General features: G+C 38.7%; 1 protein-coding gene and 1 non-coding gene across 2 annotated transcripts; both read right to left on the bottom strand.

The window, feature by feature from the left end:
* Positions 1–833: 833 nt before the first annotated feature.
* Positions 834–906, bottom strand: TRNAA-AGC (transfer RNA alanine (anticodon AGC)). The gene has a single exon. It is a non-coding gene; the product is annotated as a tRNA-Ala (tRNA).
* Positions 907–2,652: 1,746 nt separating this feature from the next.
* Positions 2,653–8,509, bottom strand: LOC116267143 (uncharacterized). The gene is made up of 6 exons (XM_031648728.2): positions 7,819–8,509; positions 6,750–7,031; positions 5,694–5,849; positions 4,944–5,281; positions 4,027–4,852; positions 2,653–3,514 (listed from the first exon to the last, which is right to left on the bottom strand). Exons 1-6 carry the CDS (start codon positions 7,997–7,999, stop codon positions 3,069–3,071), a joined length of 2,229 nt encoding a protein of 742 aa, XP_031504588.1. The 5' UTR covers positions 8,000–8,509; the 3' UTR covers positions 2,653–3,068.
* Positions 8,510–13,527: the final 5,018 nt, after the last annotated feature.

The following is a 13,527-nucleotide window of genomic DNA, read 5'->3' as shown; positions in this document are numbered from 1 at the left end:
GTTTTATGAATGTGCCATAACCAGTGAGGTTTATTTTTCCAATCTTTGAGACAGATCTATGAAAACTCACGTGGTGTTCCTAATGCCCAATGCTGAATGACCTATAACAATAGAAAAGGTAATTGAAAATTTGAAATCTTATTTATCTTGTAAATTCCACATGAAAGGTCTTGGAGCATCAAAATGTTTATAGGCATAAAAGTTGCACGTTTTATCTCCAAGTGTACTTGTGTTACAACAAAAGTAAGCAATTAAAGCACCCGTGGAATAATACGAGGTGAATTAATTAATTAAGTATTTCGAGCATCTACCTCCATTTCGGGGTTTGGAACACCCATATAATGTTTCAACTGCCAAATAACCCTTAATTGAGACAGTTTGTCCTCAAACTAGAAAATTAACAAGTCACAAGTTACGATATACTTTTTGGGTTTTTAATTCCTGAAGAACAAGTAAGCTTCCCACACATCTAAGTAACCAAAGTATAGAACTATGACCAACAGTGGTCAAAGACTCGCAGCCTATCTTCAAGTCAAGCATTCTCTCCTAGCACACTATTCAAGACCACCAAGCTGCATCTTCATTGCAACAAATTAATCTTAGTGTATTTTTATGTTCAGGCTAAACAAATAGATATTAAATTGTCATAGCGTCCGTGATTGCAACACTAATAAACTAAATAGATATTAAATTGTCATATCGTCTGCGATTGCAACACTAATGAAGTAATGAGAATGTCCACGTTAAAAGAAAAGGAACAAATCAGATTCACCTTTACAGAAAAGATTTAAATTCTCTTGGGTCGTGAAAGATAAAAAAATACCAAAAATAGTTGGAGATGCGGGGTATCGATCCCCGTACCTCTCGCATGCTAAGCGAGCGCTCTACCATCTGAGCTACATCCCCAGATTGTGAAAAACGTCCTAACAAACTAATATCAGTGAATTTTCCTTTCGCCTTCTCCATTGTACTCCATTGGGTTTTCCACTTCTCTTCCGCTTGTGGATTCAGGTTAAAATGGTTTAATTCGAGTCTGACAAACCAAATTGTCAATACTCCACTTTAACTTTCATCATTTGCCATTTTCATACAACCAAACGCCTAAAAAATATATGACGTATAGTTGGTGGTAGGGTCATGCCAAGGAAATTTTATCTTAATACGTTAAGAACTCTACTGAAATTTTATGGTTTGACAACATCCTTCAACATTCCTTGTCAAAGTGCAACAGTGCTGAGTTTTGCAAAAGGAAAACTAACAACCTGGCCCATATTTGGTGCGACACAAGCACATGGATGTGAGTCAGGTCTTAGTTTTATCGATTCAAAGAACAGCAATTTCAAATCCAGCCCAGTTGAACATGTCCCTTCTGCTACCTGGCTCAAATGGAATAGATTGGATAGAAGATTTTTGTACATTATAACTTGAATCCAAAGCCGTTGCTTAACAAAAATGTTGCTTGCTAAAAACAGCGTTTTGTATCTCACCCCTTTTATCAATACTTATTTATCTCCGACCGTTTTCGCATCCACCTATTCTAGATTTGTTCTGCAAGTTATAAATGACTGATTAGTTCTCAGGCAGTGTTATTTTTCATTTCTAAGTAGCATGAGTCAGTTCACATATGTTTGTTTTCCAATGCCCCAAACTCTTAATATGTTTATTCTAAACCCATTTCTAGTTTCTACCTAAATCCATTAAACCATTTCGGATTGTTAAAATTCTGAAAGGATACAATTTCAAACTTACCTCTGACTAGTTCTACCCGCCAACTTATATGGATACAAAATTTTACCTTGTAAAACAACCGACCATGGCCGATAGAGTGAGGGTTCAAGTCTTAGACTTAATGGGTTCGGTCTACACCTGGCCTTTTTACTCCCGACCTAGTTGGTCTATGATATGAACCCACTACACCAAAACCCTCTTCTCAGTGGATGATGACCAGATCCAATTAAGAAAAAAGGTATGACCAGATCTACACAGTCTATTTTAAGCAAACCAACCTTCAAGGATACTTGCAACATTTTAACTTCGTACCCAACATCCTATTTCGACTCCTTCCAGTGAGCTCGACGATCAAGGGTTTAAGTATCGTCTTGTATGCCCTCCACTGCTTGATTTTGTGGCTCTCATTTCGCTACCATGGATTTATCCTTCGAACAATTATTCTTCCGTCGGCTTTTTTTGTTAAATAAAAACTTTCTCTCCGTAAATCTGCATGCATTTTGCACATTAATTGATGAATTTTTTGACAAGCTTCGACTTGAGAAGGAAGGTGTATGAACTCGAAGCTGTCCTTCGGATCTAGGTGATCATACTTTTAGTACCAACGTAAACATACATTGAACGAAATATTTACAATTAAACAGCTGTACCAAGTACTTTAAACGATAGATAAATTGAGAATTGAGATCAGTGTAACCAAAAGGAAAAAAACTTGTGAGAATCTCAGAAGGAATGCCTTAAATCGTTCACTCTGCTAAACTGTACTAACGAAGTCGAGCACCTAGTTCCTCCCCACAGAAAACACATGCCCACCTCAATCTTGTATTGCGAGCATGTTCTGGTGGGGTGGGGATCACAGCAGCAGAAGCAAACGAGATAGACGGAAGGGGGGAGGAGGGGAGAGAGAGAGAGTCTATTTTTAGTTAAATCATAGAACCTTTCTATTCAGCCCAAAACAGCCCTTCCCAACTCAATTGAACGAAGTATAGATTACAATAGCTCCCGTACATTTTTGTACAACAAAACCATCAAGTGCCCAATCCAATCCACCGGTCGAATGCATCGGCCTTCAATGTGGACCTGACAATCAATTGTACAACAGCCTATGCCTTTTCCTTCATGAACAAACCAACAAGTTGAGATATCTCTATTAATGAGCCAACAAATATATTCCTACGAATCACCTCCATCACAAACTGAGAGGATCTGGCTCATGAGCACGGATATGCAAAATATGCAGATATAACATGGCAGATATTACCATGCCTCATCCTTGCTCAAGCTATCAGCAGATGGTGATTCAGTTCGCCTTCCCATCAGTTGTTCACTGGTCACTTGACTTACTGGCTCCGATAGGCTGCCGCACCTGTAGCAGGCCATGGAATTCCAAGTTTTCTCTGCCTGGACTTCTTTATTGATATCTGCGTCACCTGGCTAGGTTTTCTGCTAGAGGAGGGGATTGACCATTTTACCGTTTCTCTCTGAACACTTGCCGCATGAGCACTGTTGCTTTTCCTTTCAGCTGTGAAGACGTCGGGTTTCAGCAATGATACGTTGTCTAGAACGTTTACTGGATCAATCTTCTTCACTGACCTAACTGTTGTAATAGAAGTTTCCTTCCCCACCTGTGATGCTTTAGTTCTTGGTGCTTTCATGACCTTTTGAGATGGTTTGCACGGCCATCTGATTTTACCATATCTTCCACTTTGTTTCCTCATGGCATCCTGACAACTTGAAATCTCATATAAAATTTGAGCTGCAGCCAGCATCCTTGGAGAATGTTCAACTGCAATAAGAAAATAACAAGCTGTTAAGGCTGCAACTACTAATAAACTTTGTAAATAGGGAGTCAAACTGCGGCTGAACATAGGTGGATAAACAGAAATGCAAGACAAAAGTTGGTTCAGGGACTTGGACAATGAAGTCAACTGTTGTTACAACACACAAACAGCCTCCCTCGGGATAACACTGTTGTTACAACTGTTGTTAAATCAGTGAAGGAATCCTGTTCACTTTTCACTTCATGATTCTGTGGATACACACAAACCGAGACACTCATAAGGTGTTTATCTTAACAAACTGGGCACCACATTCATGTGCTTGTGCATGGTATGGAGTAGGCATAATGGCACCTGAATCCAGCAACCAGCTGGAAGAAAAACTTTTCGCAGAACACATTCTACAATAACATAGTAGAGGGAAAATGCATCATAAATTATATGAAGGAGTTATCAATGGATAAACCAAGCATAATGGTCATATGAATAAATAATACTGCTGCCAGAAGGTCACTGTTACCTAGCATTTTGCCAACCGTAGAGTTATCTGAAGCAGTTAAATACTTCAGTTGCAGATCACATCTGCTTACTGAAGGATCAGAATGCAAGCAGCTATTATTATCATTGTATTCACATGTTCGTGCACTGGGACTTTCATTTTCCGTAACCAAATTCCTGAGAACAGAGAAGCTCCTTTGCTCTTCAACTGAACACAACCGTTCACTTGATTCATGTTTGCGACCACCTTCAACATCTTCTATGTGATTGACAAATTTTCCAGAGTGTAACTCAACAAATGGTTCAAGTTGAGAATCAAGGCCACTTCTCCGTAGATCAACTTCTGAAGGACAGCAAATTTTGAAAGGTGGTTTTGTCAGGACAGAGCTAGATAAACAATGTGGCACTGAAGATAAAACATTTCCCTCGTTCCTGTCAATCTCCAGCTTCTTTAAAATAGCATTGTTAGTATCAATCATAGAATCCTGGTTCAATGGATGGCCATGCACATTTCTAATATGGCCATTCCAAGAATCCATTTTGACCCATTTATGAAGAGGCACGTTCTTATTTGCAGATACTTTGCTAGAATCATTGCTTGGTTTAGATGACCCTACAGGAAACAATGACCAAGGAAAAGGTGGTGGACAGGTACTGTTATATGATGGAAAAGCAGAATGATCATAGGATCTCAGTGCAGCCAAATTTTTTGACGTGCTCGATTGTGATAAAAGGGAATCCAAACTCCAGGCTCGTGGAAGTGCTAGCTGCTCCAGAATGTCCTTGGGTCGGCAAAGTGGAACATCAGTAGCTAAAGTTTCCAGCACTCCAGAATGGTCATACGAATCCTGAATTATCGTAAACAAGAGCATGATTGAGCAAAAGAACTTGTGGTAGATGAACTGGCATGTAATTCAGCTTTGGAAAAGGGTTGTGTACCTTCTTTGTTGATGGCATCTCTTCGTTGCATTCTGGTTCATTGTTTGTGGGAGTTCCCTGTGATAAAGATATGCCCTTACTCAACTGGCACGATGGTTCTTGTTTCTCAGTGATCTTGGTTGCAGCATCAGCCAAAGTAGAATATGCACCGGAAGAGGTTGGAAGGAGAGAACATGCTCTTCTAACAGCAGGCATAATGTTGTGCTTTCCATCTATGCCTCTTTTTCCTTTACATTGACTGGTATGATTTCTGTGGTTTTCATCAAACAGGTCACTTATGGAAAGATCATCCATATACCTTGTGATGTCATGGGACCCTGACTTGAGGCCATAGATCCCTGAAACAAGTAGGGAAATGTGTACAGTTTCCAAAAAGATAGGCATGGGAAATGATGAAAAATGACTTACTAAAAGAAGGAAACTGTGCCATTTCTACAATAAATTCTGTTCTGCCAAACACAGCCTGGAGAAATAAATTGAAACTCGAGAAACCAACAGCATTTTTGCAAAAAAAATTATATAAATCACTTAAAAAAAAAACAGTTGAATAGCATCATGTTTGATGTTTCCTACACAAAAAGTGAAGCAGAAAAAAATTGGGAATTTTAAACTTTTAGAAAGTTCAAGAATGTCCAGATGTACAGATGACAAAGTAACTCGTTCAAAAAGAGGAAAGAGAGTGAAACACTTGCAACAATGGAAAACATACAGAAAAGTTAGAATAATCAGGTCACTTTGTGAATGCCATACCAAGAATGTTACTCCCACCCATCATAGCACTGGAGCCAGCCATGCGCACCTTCCCGCTCCAAGCATCATTTCTTGCCCTCACAAGCATTCTGGAATTTCTCTTCTCACCTCTTTGACCATGTATCCCATGCTTCAACTTTACTGGTCCAGTTTTTGCTGGAAATTAGTTGAAACCAATTAAAGCTGTGAGAACAAGGGCATACCATGCCTGGCAGCAGGCATTGACCAATTAAATATATGCCAAAGGAAGATGGAAATAATTCTCTAGATTAGAATATATTGTATCATTGCGTATGTGTATGTCAGTGTGCATTTGTGTTCATGTGTATAAATAGTAATGGTAGTGGACAAGTGCAACATGATAGATGCTGCTTGATTGATAAATAAACAAATAAATGAATTAGGCACCTCCTGCCATTTACATCTTTTATGTCTACAAATTCACAAGCACAAAGACCTGAAGAGTTTGCACCATCAGTATAGCTGATAAAAAAAACGAAGGGATCAGGTCCAAGACCTTGGACAGAAAGCTGTCAAAGGCACCTTGGACCACCATCCATCACTAAGACAAACAGCTCCTAGGAATGCAGTACACACTTCCTGCCATTCACATATTTAATTTGCCGGAAAATTTACAAGCATGAAAACCTTAAGAGTCTGCACTGGGAGTATAGCTGATAAAATATGAGTGAATCAGTTCCAGAATCTGGACAAAGGTTATCAAATGACGAAAGTTATCAAAAGCACCTTCAGAAGACACCCTTCATTTAGTTGTGCAGCTCCCAGAAACTGTTTTGATCTTCCCAAAGATAGACCCCATAAACTTTTTAAGCCATTGGTTTGAACGGGCAGAACGATAAAATAGATGGATATAAATTTTGCGTACACATGGTAAGATTTTGGGAGTTCTTCATCACGATGATGAATGATTTCCAAACTCCAAAGCACCTTGGACCATTATCCGTCCCAGAAGCCTTGGACCTGATCCTTTTTCATATATTAAAGTTGTGCACGGGATAAGCAAATACTTAGTCTCTCTTTATATTGAATTTTTACCATCTGCTCCAGCAGGACACGGAGAATCTTCAATGCCACCAGTCCTGGGTTTCTTAACAGCAGGGTTACTACTTGTTGGTAGTTTCTCTGCCTTCCTGTGAATCTTTTTCATTGAAACATCAGATGCACTTGGAAGAACATTATTTGTTTCTTCACACGGATGTTGCTCACTGTGATCTTGACAAGTGGAGGGGGATGCAATTGCACGCACATTAACGTCATTGTTCTTGCCAATTCTGGAAACCAGTTTTGAAGTGGAACAACGTGAAGCACACTTTGTCTCTGCCACAATAAGAAAAGTTTGAAGCAAACATTAGAAACATGAATGGGTTGTCTGATTTTAACACAGAAAGGAACATTTCAAATATACAGCACGTTCTCTTCAGGAAAAGCCACACACACACACTCAGAAAGAAAGAGAGAGAACGGGTGTTTGACTGCTGACGACAAGCTTGCCACTATATTTCAAGGACTAACATGCTCCTTACATGCTGGTACTCCGTGCCATGGCTCAAATTATCACGAGGTGATCGTCAGCTTTAGCATCATCAACTCTGATTAGGGAACAGAAGAATGAAATTCATTCACACAGACACCGCACACCTAGCAAAAACGACTCCATGGACTTGTAGCCTTAAAATTTGATTACAGGTCGAAATATATCAACCTTTTTCAGACACATTACAGTCCCACTATGTTATGAATTATCCACATTAACCGCACTCTAAGTCTCTAACAAGAATAAACCGTTATTGAATTTGAACATTGTTCAACCTCCGAATGAACAGCACCAAACACCCATGAAAAACCTACCAAGAAAGACCCTTCATTTACATGCATAGTCTGTACGCAAATTGAACAGAACTACTTTAGTGAAATACCACCAAAATCACTTCAAAATTTCAAATGCTTCGGGAAAAAATAATGGGACCAACAGCCATTTTTTCGATGTATCAATTACCGCTTCCACCAAGCCTAAGTCAAAATACATGAAGAAGACGATAAAGGGAACTAGTTGTTCATTCTAACCAAAAAATTCGCCCAGTTCCAAATCAAAGAGAAAGCTTACTTGCACCAGAAGAGCTAGAAGTCCCAGCAACAGAAAGGCCACCGAAGCCCGACGAATCCCCAGCAACCTGAAACCTCATTGCCGGCTCCTCGATGTCAACCACTCTCCGAGTGAACCCATCCTTCCCGAGAATCTTCGACACTACCACGTCCGCCGGCAACGGCAGCTCGACGGCATCCATCCCACCAACGCCAAGATGGTCAATCAAACACGTCCCAAAACCCAACTCTCACTATCTCCGGCCGGAAACGTCTCCAGGAAACCGAATGATCATCCAATTCCGGCACTCCCTTCCTTCTAGGTCACTGCAACCTTCGCAGAATCCATCAACCTCCAACAAATCGAACCACCGTCCCTCGAAAACACTATTCGACACCATCATAGAGAGAGAATGGGAAGGAAGGAAAGAACGGAACGGAACTGTCTTCCTCCCTTTCTCCGGCGGGCAGGACGAAATCAGGGACGGAATTCTGCCGCAGGGAGAACACGGCCGTTCGGAAGGAAGCCGTTTAAGGAGTCGTGAGTTGTGAAGACTGGAATTCGGCGCGCGCCAGAGCGATCTCGATCGGACGGCGGAAAAGAGGCAAGAGGCCGTCCTTACGGAGATGCGAGGCGCCACGGTGGCATTCCCTCCCCTCCCCCGGTCGTTCCGTCTGTGCTTGGAAGCCGGCAATTGCGTTTTCCCGAGAGAAAGAGAGACGGAGAGAGATCGGATCTTCTCATCGGAGACTAGAAAAATATTGAACTTAGGTTTGGATCTATTTCGGGTCGGGTTTCAACATCTCTATGATGAAGCTAGAGCTTGGACCCAAACCTAACTCAATTTGATACGATAGGTAGAGCCTTTGGTTAATTGGTGAAGTGTGTGTTCATTTTGACTATAAACGGTCAAATTCAGTGGTAGGAAATTTTCATAACACTTTTATATATATATATATATATATATAATTAATGCACCAGCCCACACGTTGTCAAATTTTTAAATAGCTTTGTTTTCAGTTGGTTTTGAACCTTGAACATAATCCTAAGAGACTCCTATAGTTAAGCCTGGGGTCGGGCCAGCCCGGCCAGGCAACGAGTCAGTCTCGGGCCACCACAACATCTAAAACTCAGGCCCGGGCCCGGCCTCAAACCCGAGCCCGGCCCGATTATATTAAAAAATATATATATATAATATAAAATAATACCTAAAAATAATCAATTGTAATAAAATATTATAAATATGTACATATATAAATTTAAAAAAAATAAAAAAATCATTATCGAGCTTGATCAGGCTTATCGGGCCCACTCGGGCCGGCCCGATAACAAGTCGGGCCAGCCAGGGTCTTGTTTTTCCCGGCCAGGTACCGGATACCTGGCGGCAGCCCGGCTCGATACCGAGGCTTACCCCTAGTCCACCTGAATCAAGTCCATTAAACAAATGAGTATGGCCAAGCCAAGCTCAAGTTTTTATGCGTCAGAGCGTTTACCCATAATTGAAGCCCTAATAGTCGACAACCTAACATAGTAGCTTGCTTTAGGGGCTGTTTGACAGTAAAAACACTTATGAACTGTTTTGAGTCTGCCCAAAAAAATTAAGTAGATTCATGGAACACTAGAATTAGTGTTTAAGAATCCTTCCAATATTTTTGGGTAGATTCATAGGAGACTCACATAATGTCCATACACTGTCAAAATGACCTCTTAGTCTTACATGCACTTGTATGAAAGTTCAAACATAGGTCTAGTTCATTTTATGAACAAGTTACAATTTGTGTTAAAGTGACTTCCCTACTACTAACGATTGGTTTTAATGTTATATGATATCACTAGAGATCATTACATTTTTAGACCATGTGAGCCTACCTATACACACCCGAGGCCCCATTAGAAAAATAATAATAAAAAAAATTACATGTAATATGTATCTTATGTAAAAATTTTGAAATATGATATTTGGGATCTGCGCGCGAAAAATTGAACATTTCTTATCACAACCCTTCTTCATAGCAAAAGTATTTACTGGTTCTCCGTTCCTTCTTTGTAAATACCAAATTGTTATTCGATGAGATAATGGAACAAATGGTGACTAGAATTGGCTGTATTAGAGAGACCTCCGCTAGAAACAACAGAACAGAGGTGGGCAAGGTCCAGCCCATTCCGAAGTCTTTGATGGATCTACTCGTCGGACTCCCTCTCGTGTTTGCCAACCTCATACCGTCTCCAAACTACCAAAATTTTGAAACTATAATTCGGCCCTCCTTAAAAACCACTGCCCCTGCACCCACCCCCTTCTCGTGCAATCAAATTTAGTGTTCATACATCTTTGAACATTTTTTTGTGACACAGCGTTTCTTTCAAAATATAACTTGACTTATCTTCTTACCATATACATTTTTGTGGTTTTGAGCTGCATGCAATTTAAATAAACTGTTTAGAGCACGAGAAGTGGCACAATGTTGATTATAAATTAAGTTACTAAACAAATACACCTTTTGCTTCAGGCAGATAGCAAGGCTGGTGATGCCCACACTTTTAGTTCAAGGTTAGAATCTCATGGTCTTTGTCATACTCTTTATGTATTACCCTTTAAACGTGCAAATAGTAACAAACACAATACTCAAGTTGAAAAATATATTTCGGCTCTGTCTAAGGTTCAGCCAAAACCTTACCAGCATAAGAAATATAATCTTGGGAGTTTTACCAAAAAAGGCTTCTCCTAAGTGCACATAAGAAAAAATGCATATACACATTTTATATGAACACAATTGCCCTTCTACTTTGTATGCCTTATCATGCACTTAAATCCTAGGAGTGACATAATATCAAGGAAAAAGAAAATGGTGTACTTGTGTTAACAAAATCCCACTAAAAAGGCACCAATTTTAAATGAAAATGATGTTTTTTCTATGACTGCGTCAGAAGAACAGGCGATTCTAAGGATACAACTAACTTGTTTTCATTGTCAAAAACAACCATTTCATGGTTAACAAAAAAAGTCTATAAAATTATTTCTATCAAGTCCAGAGAGTTGTTAATTTTCCATCGAAGCCAAACAGGAAAACCGGAGCTCTTAAATTCTTGTTAAAAAATATTTTAAACAAAATATGAACATTTTAGTATGTTTACAAACACTAATTCAACATAAATATGTCTTAATTTAAGTTGTGTTTAAGAAAACACTGTATTTTCTACTATAAAAACTTTGATGTTATTTGATCTGTTCATTTTTTGTTACTATATACATACTTTAAACTCAAAAAGTGATTGACTTTATGTATGGTTCTCGTCAAAACATTCTTGGTATCACATTTAAACAATTAAATTATATAAAAAGGTACTTTAGCTGATATCGAGTAATCTGGTTTATGACCCCGACCCAGAGGTTTGAGAATCTGAGATTTATCAAATACTCAAACAGAACGTGATAAATATTATATCAAACTTTTTAAATACTTTGGGTTTCTCCTGCATAACTTTATATTGTTTGAAATTGGATCAGATTTGGATTTAAGAACTGACATTCAATAAGATTCGAATTATGATATACATAAATATTCGATCGGAGGTGGATCAGATTTATTTTTAGACAAATATTTTATATCTAATGTTGACAAGTGACAAAATTTGGTTCAAAATTTAGATCTAGAGTTAAATATAAATAAAATCAGATTTGGATTGTAAAATTGGATTTAAATTCAAATATGACTTTTCTTTATTTGTATTTGAATCCTCATTGAAAACTAAACATGTGAATATTTGAGAAAACTAATATGATTAAGGGTATATATAACCTAAATCCGAGCTGTTGACATCCTTGCTATACATATCAATGTTTATATCTTTATTATATTTCCTTTTTCTTGAATTTAAAACTATTTTAATATTTTTAACTGTATCTAAAACATAAGAAAACGTAAACATGTATGAGCCTTGTATCGAGGGATATTAACAAGGTTTTTCGCCCGCTATTTTGGTCTTCTTAGCACCAGCATATCCACAACATATAGGGCTTGAGTTGGCAATTGCCTACACAGTTCTACAAAATTTATTTATTTATATATATTTATATATTAGAACCCCTCAATTATTTTATTATGTATTTGAATAGTGAACATTTTTTTTTGAATTAGTGTCTCAACAAAAAATTTCTAACCCAGCGGCCGCCCGATCCAGATCAAGGTCACATCCATATCAAGGTCACACTTATCACCATCAAAGGTTAATCCACATTAGCTTGACCGGGTTGACTCAACCACTTCCACCAACCAGCGATTGACACGTCTCGGTTTTTGACCTCACTAGCTACGTCATTGGCTCAATAATGTGCGGCACTAATATCTAAAACCAAGTTGAACAAAGTGGGCTCATTTTGATATGACCATTATCCAACTTAGCCCTAAGTTTGAGAGCATTCCACAAATTCTGCCAATGGAAAGTACTTGCAATTGCAATTTTTTAAATATCCAAGAGTACTAACTTCTTTGCGGCTTCGTTAGACCCACGCGTGACTTTAAATTTGATTAGTTAAACAAATCCAACCAAACCTCTTATTGAAAATTAAGCAAAGTTTGTGTCGTATATATAAAAGAAGATCGTAACATATTTCGAGTTGGTGCCTAAATAAGATTATATTTGTCAACAGGCGGCCCATGTCACAGTCGAGTGTTTATGCATTTATATGGCACGGTCTAGTCAAAGGGAGCGAAGTTCTTGGTTCAACTTCCGACAGCTGAACACAGTCCAACCGACCTTCAACTTTTCCTGCCGAGAGCTATTAATTGACTGGTGGGGCCTCTAAGTGGAAAATTGCACCATCTATTGGGTTTCTCATAATTGCCGAGCTAAGGAAATTGACTGAAGCTCACTGACTACCATAAGCATCGGCCGTAGTCATGCATGAAAGTTTCATTTTGGAGCTTACTTCTCATAATTTCAAAATGAATTGGTTTCTTGCAGTATAGAAAAATCAAGATTTGTAACTTTTGTAGGAAAAAATGAACACATCTAATTTTTGAAATATTGCTAAAGACCACCTTTTGGTTTTGAAATTAGGATGCTGATGAACGACACTGTCAAAGTGCTTCATGCCACTTTTGCCCCTATATGGGGGATACGTCATATGCTTTTCATTCAGTCAATTGAGGCATTTTGGTCATTTTTAGTTCACAAGATGTATACCATAAGATATATAGCTTGCTTCAAACCTTTGGATGATGATGACAAAATAGAAATGTAGCTTGATATTGTCGCCTGAAGGCGTTTTACTCGAAAAAGGGAGAGGTCATCCAATTAACTTAGCAAGGGCATTATACATAATATCAACATATATCGTATGCAGGGCAGTATACATAGCCCCTATAGAATGAATTTTCAAGGAAAGTGTAAAAAAAGTTGTCACTATTTTGCAAATTACAAAAATGATCGGACCACAAACGATAATTTGCCCGCCCTAATGGAGACGTGGCCATGTGCGATCAGGATTGACCAAGAGACTCAGAACGAGGGAACGACCATATGGTGAATCCAAAGAATAAGCCTGGGATTTATTTGGTAAAAGATCTGAAAGAAAGGTTAGAGATTTTTTCTTGTGGTCTGACATGACGAATAGAACGGTTTGGTACTTGACTTCCGAGTTACCGTCCTTTTGCCGTGTCTTTCCTTCCAAAGAATCCAATCAAAGAAAGGGAGAAAAATGGGGATGGACGAGATAAAAGGGGGCGCCAT

The sequence above is a fragment of the Nymphaea colorata genome, chromosome 13 (assembly GCF_008831285.2).
Source record: "Nymphaea colorata isolate Beijing-Zhang1983 chromosome 13, ASM883128v2, whole genome shotgun sequence".
In the NCBI taxonomy this organism is placed as follows: domain Eukaryota; kingdom Viridiplantae; phylum Streptophyta; class Magnoliopsida; order Nymphaeales; family Nymphaeaceae; genus Nymphaea; species Nymphaea colorata.
This window is presented reverse-complemented; position numbering and strand designations above follow the sequence as displayed.